The 12,021-nt window shown below is 57.3% G+C and overlaps 5 protein-coding genes across 5 annotated transcripts; 3 read left to right on the plus strand and 2 right to left on the minus strand.

The window, feature by feature from the left end:
* Window positions 1-284: 284 nt before the first annotated feature.
* CCMA1212_003494 (C5-dihydroxyphthalate decarboxylase) lies at window positions 285-1,283 on the plus strand (the record flags this gene model as incomplete). Its single annotated transcript, XM_073700840.1, has 1 exon — window positions 285-1,283. One exon carries the CDS (start codon window positions 285-287, stop codon window positions 1,281-1,283), a length of 999 nt encoding a protein of 332 aa, XP_073560335.1.
* A 1,102-nt stretch (window positions 1,284-2,385) lies between these two features.
* Window positions 2,386-4,354, plus strand: CCMA1212_003495 (uncharacterized protein; the record flags this gene model as incomplete). Its single annotated transcript, XM_073700841.1, has 6 exons — window positions 2,386-2,671; window positions 2,747-2,813; window positions 2,884-3,050; window positions 3,128-3,256; window positions 3,319-3,390; window positions 3,449-4,354. Coding segments are annotated over 6 exons (1,626 nt in total), but the record flags the coding sequence as incomplete, so codon positions are not given.
* Window positions 4,355-5,369: 1,015 nt separating this feature from the next.
* On the plus strand, window positions 5,370-6,764 carry CCMA1212_003496 (Salicylate hydroxylase; the record flags this gene model as incomplete). The annotated part of the gene is made up of 2 exons (XM_073700842.1): window positions 5,370-6,378; window positions 6,445-6,764. 2 exons carry the CDS (start codon window positions 5,370-5,372, stop codon window positions 6,762-6,764), a joined length of 1,329 nt encoding a protein of 442 aa, XP_073560775.1.
* Window positions 6,765-7,019: 255 nt separating this feature from the next.
* Window positions 7,020-10,155, minus strand: CCMA1212_003497 (uncharacterized protein; the record flags this gene model as incomplete). The annotated part of the gene is made up of 5 exons (XM_073700843.1): window positions 7,020-7,603; window positions 7,661-7,857; window positions 7,917-9,482; window positions 9,538-9,618; window positions 9,755-10,155. The coding sequence occupies 5 exons, from the start codon at window positions 10,153-10,155 to the stop codon at window positions 7,020-7,022; spliced, it is 2,829 nt and encodes a 942-aa protein (XP_073560776.1).
* A 494-nt stretch (window positions 10,156-10,649) lies between these two features.
* On the minus strand, window positions 10,650-11,522 carry CCMA1212_003498 (uncharacterized protein; the record flags this gene model as incomplete). The annotated part of the gene is made up of 2 exons (XM_073700844.1): window positions 10,650-11,203; window positions 11,264-11,522. The coding sequence occupies 2 exons, from the start codon at window positions 11,520-11,522 to the stop codon at window positions 10,650-10,652; spliced, it is 813 nt and encodes a 270-aa protein (XP_073560771.1).
* Between the last annotated feature and the right edge of the window lie 499 nt (window positions 11,523-12,021).

The following is a 12,021-nucleotide window of genomic DNA, read 5'->3' on the forward strand; positions in this document are numbered from 1 at the left end:
GATTTCTGGGGGTAGCATTCGTGTGTCGACTAGTTCCGGAGTGAACAGCCGGGAAGCCAACGTTTCCTTTTCCGTCTTATATCCTGCAAGTTCTAACCATGTCAAGACCGGAATCCATTGCCGGACGTTGTTGAAGGCTCATAGCTCGAGAAGCTCTCATAGCTCCTAGATAATAGATGGCTCATCCTACTGAAGCCAATTTACATGTCCACCAAAATCACATCATCAAGACACATCAATCTCCCGAGAACAGACTTCACCCTCAGCCAAAGGAAGAAGCAAGCATGGCCCCCCTCGGCGTCAACTTCGCCTGCGCCCTCTACGACCGCATGGTCCCCCTCGCCACGGGCGAAGTCCCCACGCCCGGCCTCGACGTCAACTTCATCGAGGTCCAGCACCCGCGCGACATCTTCGACCGCATGGTCGCCCACAGGGAGTTCGACGTCTCGGAGCTGTCCGCGTCCGAGTACATCACGCGCCACGTCGCCGGCGACCGCAGCTTCGTCGCCATCCCCGTCTTTGCGTCGCGCGTCTTCCGGCACTCGTTTATCTGCGTCAACACAAACCTCATCAAGGAGCCGCAGGATCTGAATGGGAAGCGCATCGGCGTGCAGCTGTACCACATGACGGCCGCCGTGTACATCCGCGGCATCCTGCAGCACGAGTACGGGGTTGACCTGGCGAGCATCGAGTGGGTCGAGGGCAAGATGGAGACGCCGGGTTCGCACGGCCAGCCGTCGGTGCTGCCGCTGCTGCAGCCGGTCAATATCACGCGCAACACGGATCCGAATAAGAGCCTCTCGGATCTGCTCGAGAGCGGCGAGGTCGCGGCGACGATTGGCGCGGATATACCCGAGTGTCTCGGCCGGGCGCCGCACGTGCAGCGACTGTTTCCGAACTTCAAGGACGTGGAGAGCGAGTACTTTAAGCGGACGGGCATCTTCCCCATCATGCACCTGGTGGCCTTTCGGCGCGAGTTTTATGAGGCGAATCGTTTTGTGGCGTCGGCGCTGTTTAACGCGCTCGAGGACAGTAAGGAGATTGCGCGGAAGAGGATGGAGTCGCTGGGTGCGTTGCGGTACATGCTGCCTTGGCTGGGACGGGATCTTGACGAGATCAGGGAGACGTTTGGCGGGGACTGCTGGCCGTATGGGGTGGAGGAGAACCGGAGGACGCTGGAGGCGCTGGTGCGGTTTCTGCATGAGCAGAACATGATTGAGCGGACGGTGCCGATTGAGGAGCTGTTTGCGCCTGTGAGACGGATCAACTTTCGAATTGGGTAGATGGAGGTTGCGCTGTTTGTTTGGAGGAGTTGGATCGAGGCAGCGAATGTTTGTGTGAGTGGGTACATGTGATGGACGTGATGTGTACGGCGTAGACTACGTACTACGTATATTTACCTAGACTTGCAAGTACAGTACCAATGCGTATGCCATTTCTTGATAGAATTAGAATATCCATACTATATTCAAGCGTCACACATGTCAATACCATGCAATCCGCCAAAACCTGTCAAATCTCTGTGCATCGTCACCTTCCGGATCCCCGTCCCAGCACTCCGGATCGCCCCTCCGCGAAGTACACCCGTACCGCTCCCGATTCGGACTAGCGCTGCACTATCTCCCCCGCAATCTGAATTGAGCCCCATGCAGATTTATTGTGGAGCATAGAAAGAGGCTAAGGGAGGTACAAAGTCCGTGTACCTGCAGCGAGTTCAAGTTTCTCTTCGGAGACGCTCTCCGGATTTTTCTTGGTTCAGAATGAACAAACTGCCGTAATCGCAGACTCGACATGCCGCTGCAACAAGTTCTCGGTCAATAGCCTCAGAGTAATCTGTCACGACGTCAAAATAGGCACATACAGAGTTTCCATCTTTTCCAGACTATTGAATCACCACGTGGTCACGCCTTTGCCTCTCCTCGGTCAACGTCCATCCCCAATTCATCCCTCGGATGCCACATCCCCACGACAAATTCCCCCCCTTCTCCTTCTGTCACTATTCAACTATCCAGTAGTAGCTCAAATCAGTCATTCTTCCTAGTCGCGTTCCATTCGATCTGCCGCCCGTTGTTGGTGATGAGACTCTTGCCAAATGGGAATAACGCAAAAATACTACCTGCCAAGTGCTTATTACCCCGGATATCCCCCAATTCCCCGCGACATGCGCGCGCGGGGCATTAGACGTGCCGGGACGTTGATAACCTGCTCGACATGAATTCTTCCCCTTAATCGCCCGCTTTAGTGGCAGCTTCAACAGAACCCCCAAAGAATTCAAGAAGACGCGATGGGCGCGAAGCAGCCTCACCGTCTGTCGAGGGTTCAATAAACGGCTTTCCCTTTTTAATGCCCGACGTTGCCTCCCTCCTTTCGTTCTTTTTTCTTTCTTCTTCGGCTGTTCCTCATCGTCAGCACCACATCAGCCTCTGAACAATTCGATCCCGTTGCATCGTCGTCTTACTTGGTCAAAGAATACCCTCGTGCAAACATGGCACTCAAAGCCTTCAAAGCCAACCGTGCAGCTCCCTCCGCGGCACACGTCGAGGAGAGGAGCCCGTCTGCCTTTGAGACGGGGTCTGATCCGGAGAGCAAGGAGCCCCCCTCGGGCCTGAAGCTGGACGCCAGTGGCCTGCCTCTGGTGCCGCAGCCCAGCGACCACAAGGATGATCCTCTGGTATGTCGCGGTCCTTGATATCAACACATCGGGACCTTGCAGCGAGGTTGCTGACATGGTGCTGCTTCCAACTAGAACTGGCCGTACTGGTACAAGTACTATGTCCTCGGTCTTCTCTGCCTACTCGCCTTTGTCGTGCAGTGTAAGCAATCCCATCAATCCCCCAAGCCGGAACCTCTGTAAACAACAACAACTGAACACGGGCATCGCAGTCGGCGCCGGCATGGTCCCGGCTGCCTTCGGCCCCATTGCCGCCAGCTACGGCGTCACGCACCAGCAGGCCAGCTACCTCACCACCTCGTACACGCTCCTCGGCGGCGTGACGCCCCTGCTCATCACCCCCTTTGTCAACCTGTACGGCAGACGCCCTGCCTATCTGGTATGCATCATGCTGCTCCCTTTTTTTTTTCCTTCATGAGTCTGATGTGGCCGCTTACGTCGACGGATGGGAATTAGATTTTCACGCTGATTGCCATTGGGGCCAACATTGGTTCGGCATACGCGCCGTCGTACGGCACGCAGATTTTGACCAGATGCATCGTCGGCATCGGCGCCAGTGTTGCTCTCGCCATTGGAGGTGCAACTGTAAGACTCGCTCCTAATATATATACCTGTAAAAACTGTCAGTAGTGCTAATGTATCATCAGATCTGCGACATGTTCTTCCAAGGAGAGCGCGGAAAGTACATTGGCTTCTACGCCCTCGCCCTCACCAACGGCGTACGTCCCCTTTTCCTCCATACCTGAATCACCCCCAATCTAACATCTAAACGCACAGCCTCACTTCGGCCCCATCGCCGGCGGCTTCATCGCCCAAAACCAAGGCTGGCGCTGGATCTTCAAAGTCAACGCCATCATGATGGGCGCCGTCCTCGCCATCTACCTCGTCTCCTTCCCCGAGACGCTCTTCTCGCGCACCGAGTTCAGCGCGCTCGAGAACCGCTCCTACTGGCAGCGCCTGGCCTTCCACGGCAAGATCATCGACCGCAAGCTCAGGGGCGCCGACTTCCTCGCCAACTTCAAGATGCTCAAGTACGTGGCCGTGGTGCTGCCGTGCGTCTACTACATGACGACCAACACGTACGGCTCCATCGTCTTCGTGCTGACGGCGTCGAGCATCTCGGAGCGGCTGTACCACTTTGACACGGCGCAGAACGGGCTGCTGCTCGGCGTGCCGCTCACCCTGGGCTGCATCATGGGCGAGTGCTGCACGGGCTGGATCTCGGACTGGCTGATCAATCGCTATGCCCGCCGGCACGACGGCTACCGCAAGCCTGAGGCGAGGCTGCACCTCGCGCCCCTGGGGCTGTTTCTTCCCGCGGGCCTCATCATCCACGGCGTCTCCGTCGCCAACAAGGCCCCCTGGATTGCCCTCGCCGTCGGCATGACCGTCGCCTCGATTGGCGTCCAGGCCGGCACCACGCTGACCTACTCGTACATTTCGGACTGCTACAAGCCGCAGGCCGCAGAGGTGTCGACCATTATCAACTTGTTTCGGCAGATCTTTGCGTTTACCATTGGCTTCTACGCGCTGCCGTTTGGGGATGCCGCGGGGTTTGATGTCGCGTGGGGGGTGTTTGCCGTGGCAAACTTTGTGACGTGGTGTCCCTTGATATTGCTGATTTATCGGGGCGAGCAGATTCGCAAGGCGCAGGGCGTGCCTTCTATTCACAAGGACCTGTAGGAGTATTTCATGGTGACGATGTTGGGGGGGGATGTGGTTACGTATGCGTCTAGTTGGCAGAATTAATATGATGGTGCATGCTCTGTTATATGCTTCATATCCTGAAGAATCCTTTTCCTGAATCGCGTCATGAGATGAAAAGATCGTACCACAGATCATACAAGCATCAAACCACGGATCATGCCATCTTCTCCACCGGACGAGATCTCTAGATGGCCAGCTCCTGACCCACGACAGCTCGTAATCCTACTCACTACCAGCCCAGCAGCTCCAAACCCATTTCGGTGGTCAGACGTCGCTCAACTGACACATCTCCCCAATGAAACCCCAGCATCTATCTCTTTTTTTTGGATCTCGTCTTCTCTCTCGTATCTCCCCGGAACAACTTCATCCAGCCATCTGTACGGCCCCATCATCCGAAACCAATGTTTTCCTCGCCATCTGCATCTCAAGTTTTCCCCTCTCCGGAAACCATCTCCGGCCTCCACCCAGATCCCGTAACCCCACACTCCGGACCCCGGAATCCAGATCCGCCTCCAACGTCCCCCCACGCTAAACTCACATCTCCTTCTCCCCCCCGAAAAGGTACGGTAGTTCTTGAGCGTAAATCAAACAGAGATCCGCAGAGCAAATCTAATGAGTCTTCAAACAAATACATTTCAATGATGACTATATCCCGCCATTCCCGGGGCTTGAATGAATGAGATGACCGTGATCCGGAAAGATGGAGCTGCTTAGACATCTCATCTGACTTGTTTCCCTCTGGCGGAGCTCATCTTCCTCCCCTGGTCTCCCTATCACTCATCTTCTCAGATTCTCTTGCCTCGTTCCACAATCCTCTATCGTTTCTTTTCTAACGAGCTTATCTCAAGCTCCTTTCCAGCACACCTATATAGACGAGCCAAGCTCTCGCGCATCCTACACATCATTCCGAGCATCAAATACACCATTATACACCATTATACACCATTATACACCATCAGTTACAGACACACACATGCCAGCAGCAACAACAATGGCAATAGTCAGCAAACCAACCCCCCCCTCCCCCTCAACCTTCACCATCGCCATCATCGGCGGCGGCATAGGCGGCCTCTCCATGGCCCTCTCCCTCGCGACCCAGATCCCCTCCCTCGGCAGCAACATCACCGTCTACGAGCAGGCCCCCGCGTACAAGGAGATCGGCGCCGGCATCGGCATCGGCGTCAACGCCAGCCGCATCCTCAAGCGCTACGGCGTCTACGCCGCCGCAAACGAAATCTCGGGCGACCGCAACGGCATCCACAGGAGCCTCCGCCGGTGGGACAACGGCGAGGAAATCGTCTCCGTCGGCGCCATGGACGACGACTCGAGCGACGGCGTGCGCCAGCTCAGCGTCCATCGGGCCGAGTTTCTGCAGGTCCTGTACGACCACCTCCGGGCCACCTCCGAGGCGCGCCTCGAGACGAACAAGAGGGCCGTCGAGATTGTCGACGACGGCGATCCGGAGCGCGGCAGCAAGACGACAACGATCCGCTTCGCCGACGGCTCCAGCGCCTCGGCAGACCTCGTCATCGCCTGCGACGGCATCCACTCCAACGTCCGCCGCCAGTTCTCAAAGTCCTCCGACGACATGCACCCCCGCTACTCGGGCCGCGTCTGCTACCGCGGCCTGCTGCCCATGTCGGCCGTCGAAAAGGACTGGCCCTACGACTCCTTTGCCGTCTCCTGGCTCGGCCCGGACAGGCACTTCCTCGTCTTCCCCATCTCGCGCAACAAGACGCTCAACGTCGTCGCCTTCGTCACCAAGCCAGAGGCCGAGCTGGGCGACCTGCGCGAGAGCTGGTCCAGCACCGCCCCGCGCGCAGAGGTCGAGGCCGAGTTCGCGGGCTGGGAGGAGACGGTGCAGCGCATCGTGCGCGCCATGGAGCCCTTCCCGGGAAAGTGGAAGCTCAACGACCGCGAGCTGCTGGATCAGTGGGTGTACTTGGGCGGGAGGGTCGTGCTGAGCGGCGATGCTGCCCACGCCATGCTTCCTCACCAGGGTAAGGAGCCCCCCCATCATTCCCGTCAAAAGAAGTGATTGAAACTAAATCGCGGCATGTTCACAGGCTCTGGCGCCGGCCACGCCATCGAAGACTCCTTCGTCATGGGCCAGGCCGTCAAGGCCTTCTTCGAGAACCCCTCCCTCGGCCTCGAGACGTACATGAAGCTCTACCAGGAGACGCGGCTGCCGCGCGCCCAAAAGGCACAGCTGACCTCCCGCCAGGCCGGCGACGTCTACGAGATGCAGGGGCCCGAGTTTGCCGGCCTCGTCTTTGAGCAGCGCCTGCAGGTCATCCACGACAAGTTCAAGGACCGCATGACGTGGGTTTGGGGCCATGATCTTGAGGCGGACTTCAATGCGACGAGGACTCGGCTGGGGATTTGAGGGGCGAGCGGAGTGGCATTTGGTTGTTGATTTTGGCGTATGCAGGTATTTATACACGATATCATTTGGGTGTCGTTCTGCTGTCAACTAGTATTATACAGTAATGGCATTGTACATAGAGCGGAATATAAGAACATGACTTACATGATGATTTTCCCAGGAGACCGGGCGATCAGTCACGAAGATCATCACATGTGTGTGGCCATCTCAGGCAGCTTGAATCACAAAGATTATAGCGCCCAGATGCCAGATGGTTCATCCCTGCGCCCAAGGATCCAAAAACCCAGGCCCCCACCCGCTGCTATCCAGCAAGGCGCTCTGAATCACGGCAAACTCGTCATCAAACCCAGCCCACATGAAGCCATTGTCCCCATACTCGATCGCCTGCTCTTGGTATCCATCCCCGCCATAGTAGACTCCGCCGTGTTCCTGGCCTTGGTCCGTCATGGTTACAGATCCTTTGCCGGCGCTCCCGCTCAAAGTTGAATCTGCACTGCTGCTACTCTGGTCGGACTCGGTCGCAGAGCTTGCTGTACGCGCCGGATCGTGGCCCGATGCACCGTCCTCCTTCGTTGACAGCGGCTGCTTACCGCGCACGGCCGATGGCGGTGCATTCGCAGAGAGCGTCCCAATCGCCTGCAACCGTGCTTGCAGCTGCTGGAAGGAGCGGACATAACGTGAAGCAAGGGGGTGCATTTCGCCGCCAACTCGTTGCAGATGCTCCAAGCCCTGGCCAATGATGCTATCGATATCCGACGAGGGCGGGATGTCAATCTTTGCGCGCGAGTAAGGGTCCAGGTGCTGATAGACGAGCAGGACGCTCAAGGCTGTGAAGACGTCTGTCCCACATCAGCAATGGTAAGCATTTGATGTTGGCTTCGATGGAGGGGACCTACAATGTGAGTTGTGCCACGAGGAAGACAGCAGATTGTGTTGCTGCAATAGATGAACCTGGGTGATGGCATCGTATGCCGCCATGACGCAGCGGCGGATACACAGATGCGCCAGATCCAACTGAAAGGGATCGGAGATGCGACGTAGAATGTGGTAGAGCAGTGTTTGGCGGTGGATAAGGAGTCGAATATGAAGGAAGCTAAGTGTAAGACCGATGGGTCAGCCAACGTCTCAAACAGAAGATGAGCCATGATTTACCGCATGAGCAAGACGCTTCGCTGCCGCTCAAAGTGCCATTCTGGTACGTCCGAGTCCGCGCGCAAATGGGGAGGCAGCAGGCTCTGCCAGACGTCCAGCTCGCCATCGAGCTGGATCGACATGGCCAGGAGATCCGGCAAGTCAACCTTGATGCGGACTCTAGTCTCACGGCTTGCTGAAGACGAGCTACTGCTGCCTCCCATGCTACCGCTGCTGCTGGGCGTGTTGTCATACAGCGTGTCGAGCACCTTGGCGAGCAAGCGGCATTGCGTTACGATATGGTTGAAGAATTCAATCTTGGACGGAACATGGCTCGGCTGCGTGTAATTGGACGCCTCGTCGAGAAACTCATCGTCCACCGCAAGTGGAAGGCCGACCCGAATGGCAGGCATGTCGTGAATCGTAGGGGGCCGCCCGACCTTGATGCTGACGAGGCGGTCGATGACGAAGCAACCCCACCACACACGCTTGCGAATTTCCTGCTCGACGATGTCGTTTGTGAAGTTGGCGGGGTCGAGATAGAGCCCTAGCTCTTGCGCTGTACGAATGGCCAGCCCGATGACGGTCCAGCAATGGTTGAGCTCCAGCGAACCGTGCAGATAGTGACTCATCAGCAGCAACGCCTGGACGAGCTCGATCCTGGCCTGCAATATGCTCGAGAATGCCAGCACCTTGGCCCGCTTGAAGAAGCGAGCGCGGTCCGGCTTTGCTGATGCTGAGCCGGCTGGGCTCCCATGATAAGGAGGCCGAACCTGCACATGCTCGCTGCCAAACGCAAACACCATGTTGACAACCGCCAGCCAGGCCAAGTTGTTGGGGGCCGCCTCCTCGCCGCCCACGTCTCTGCTGAGCCACAGCCGCGCATACCGCTGGCGGAATGTGCCCTCATGTGTATATGGATTCAGCGGGTGTCGATGTTTAAAGTACGACGCCACCAGGCGGTCGGCCAAGGAGCGCTGAGGCAGTTCGAACAGGTCACTGCTCCCGTGACCGTCCCCTGTTCCCCCGCCGATGCCTAGAAGTTCTTCGAACACGACTGTTGACGGGGATGACTCTGCCAGCGACTCGGAATTCAAACCTGCACTGAGCCCAGATGCCTCGGCAATGCCTCTCCTCGCAGTTATAGCCGTTGCCGACTTCCCCGTGCTTGCTGTCGTGCTGGTGTTGGCGGTACCACCACTGCTAGCACCAGTTGCCGGAGTTGCAGTAGCTGCCGAACTGCCCGCTGTAGCATCTGTGGTGTTTGGCGACGTCACTTTCGTGATGAAGTCAAAGGCTGACGACTCTCCAAAGTACTCCCCGGGCAGAGCGGAATGACTACTCCTTGGTTGATCACCACGTCGGTTGCTGTCAGACCGATCCAGCCGATGCACAGCTGCCGTTGAGCGGTCGCCAAAAGATGCCGTCCTAGCATTTTGCTGATGAGGATGGTCTGATGGGCCTTCTGCCGCAGACGTAGGTGAGGAAGGGTTTGGGTATTGCTGCTGCCTTGCACCATCACCGGGTTGCTGAGTTAGGGACAGACGGGCAGCATAGGGTGACTCTTTCGAGTATGTGCTTTCTAGGCTGTGATGTCTTCGTTTAGTTTGAACATTCCAGCTGAGCTTGATTTCAGACTTACGGCGAGTGATAGCCCTGAGATTGCTGGGTAGCCAGATGCTCCTCGAGCATACGGTTCCGCGCTCGCAGATTCTCAATGTACCTGAGACGAGTAAGAAAGGGGCCACGACAAGAGACAACCAAGTGGTGGCCATTGCGTCTGGCTGTTTGTTATGAAACATGTAGACGAAGAAACGGGATCCAGAGGGCGAGGATCAACAATCGACACGCAGACCTACTCTTGCGTCACAGAGATCTTGGTGCGCTGAGGGCTGTAGACGCACTCCTGGCGCCGCTCCTTGCAGGGCCCGCAAGACGGCCGCTCGCCATCGCAGCGGTTCTTTTTCGTACGGCAGAGATTGCAGGCATACCCAATGCGACGTCGCTTAGTCGGCGGCTGCTGCTGCTCCTTTTGCTTTGGCTGGTTGTGAGAGGCCGATGAGGAAGGGTTCAGGCTGAGCTCTGGATGTGGCTGCGATTTCGAAGGTTGAGACTGTGGCTGGTGTTGAGACTGGGAGAAAGCTCGAGGTTGGGACTGTTGCTGTGGCTGGGACTGATATGTCGGCAGCACGTGATGGTGGGAGCCTCTCCCGGCCTCGACGGAAGGCGTGGGAAAGGCAGCAGCGGGTGATGCAGCCATTCAGGTCAGCAGGGGAGACGAGAAAGCTCTCCACTGAGCAATTCCTGGGCAGGGCAAGAGGAGGGAAAAGGGTGAGGTGAGCGGACAGGAGATCCGGGGAGCTTCTCGATCGGAGTACGGAGTCGAGGGCTATAAATGGACAAAGGCGCTGAGGGGGGCGACCTACCTCCCCCAGGCCGCGCTAAAGACAGGCGGTGCGGGGGAGCTCTTGGTGCTTCCGTGCTGCACTAGCGGGCATCTTCAGTGGGCAAATTAGCGTTCAGCCCTTCAAGGCTCTGCTGGATTATACCTTGGCGTTGGACGTAGCGAGATCGGCTTTAGCCAGGCGACCGGCAGGAGATAGGCCAGGCCGCATCTGCCGAGATGCATTCATGCACATGCAACATGCAGGCAGCATCAAGGCAGGATGCAGTAATACAACGTCAACGCGCTTTGCGTGCTTTATGCCGCGATATCAGGCTCAACTACGACTACGATACAACGCTCCCTCTCCGTCACACGGAGTTCTTGTACAGCTTGTTGCTCTTCACCTCGGCCACCCACAGCGGCCACGGCTTCGCTGCCCCCGCCATCGCCGTCTTGCCCGCGTCGTGAGCCTCCCTCTCGCTGAAGAAGCGCACCTCCTCCGCCAGCCCAATCGCCGCCCTCTGCACCTGGGCGTTCTGTATCGTGTAGATGCTCTTGCAAATCGCCATCTCGATGCTGTCCGCCGTCGCCACGAAGCCGTGCCCGCGCATCAGCGCGACCGGATACGTGGGCAGTCCCTCGCCGTCAGCCGGCCCCAGCGTCTTGGCCAGCGCTGCGCCCATGTCCGTGCTTCGGACGAGCATGTCGTGACTTGCTGAGGCTGATGGGTTTTCGCGGTACACCGTTGCGGCGTCGAATACGGGGACGGCGGTGCCCAGGAAGCCGGCCATGTGGAAGCACGCCCGCAGGGGTATCGACGAAATGGAGAAGGGGATGACCTCGAGTGAGTGCGAGTGCACAACTGCCTGGACCTTGGGATATGCCTTGTAGATTTCCGAGTGGATGAAACGCTCGGAGAAGCCTGTGATGGTATCCGGTCAGTCAGTGTGGTGGAACCTTTCCTCGCAGACGAGGAACCGACCTTTGGGTGCGTCTTTCTGCAGGGCGTCGCCGCTCTCGACATTGTACAGCACCATGTCCTCCGTCGACGATACGAGTGCCGGAGCCATGTATCGCGCCATCATAAAGACCGTCTCGCTCAGGCGCACGGATAAGTGGCCGTACGCGTCCACGACGTTGTAGCGGTGCAGGATGTGGCATCCGTAGACGTACTTGCGGATGAGCTCCAGTTCATCACGACGCGATATGCCGTTGCTCTTGCTGCCAGGGTGTGTAGCCATATTTCTTCGTCGGTGACGCTTTCAAAAGCGCACTTTTCTCACCGACGAAATACGAAACACGATAGACAGGCTCAGCTTCGCGTAGCCTCCCAACAGCGCATGAGATTGGACGCTGAAAGAGTGGCTGAGCCGAGGCAAGGCGGTGCTTCTAGATGGTTTCCGAGCTTGGAGCGAAGCCGGCAGTCGAGACATGGAAGATGTGAAAACATTTCGCCAACTTCTTCTCGAAACTTTAATCACGGTGTTTGTTGATATCAACCCAAATCGTGTTAGTATTCGTTCAAGAAACGACGTGTAAGAGTAAGACCTAACTGGATACTAGCACGAAGCCGGGGAGATAACGAAGACGAGAGCGCGCGGGGCCGGAGACGAAGTCCGGGAGGCTAGCCAAAGCGGGCTATGGTGCCGTTGCCAGAATATCCCCAATACGACAACTACAAAGTCCAAACTCGAAGCCTGCTATGAGAAGAATTCAGCAGCGATGAGTGGAGATGGGATT

The sequence above is a fragment of the Trichoderma ghanense genome (genome assembly GCF_004382785.1).
Source record: "Trichoderma ghanense strain CCMA-1212 chromosome Unknown scaffold_3, whole genome shotgun sequence".
NCBI classification, from domain to species: Eukaryota; Fungi; Ascomycota; class Sordariomycetes; order Hypocreales; family Hypocreaceae; genus Trichoderma; species Trichoderma ghanense.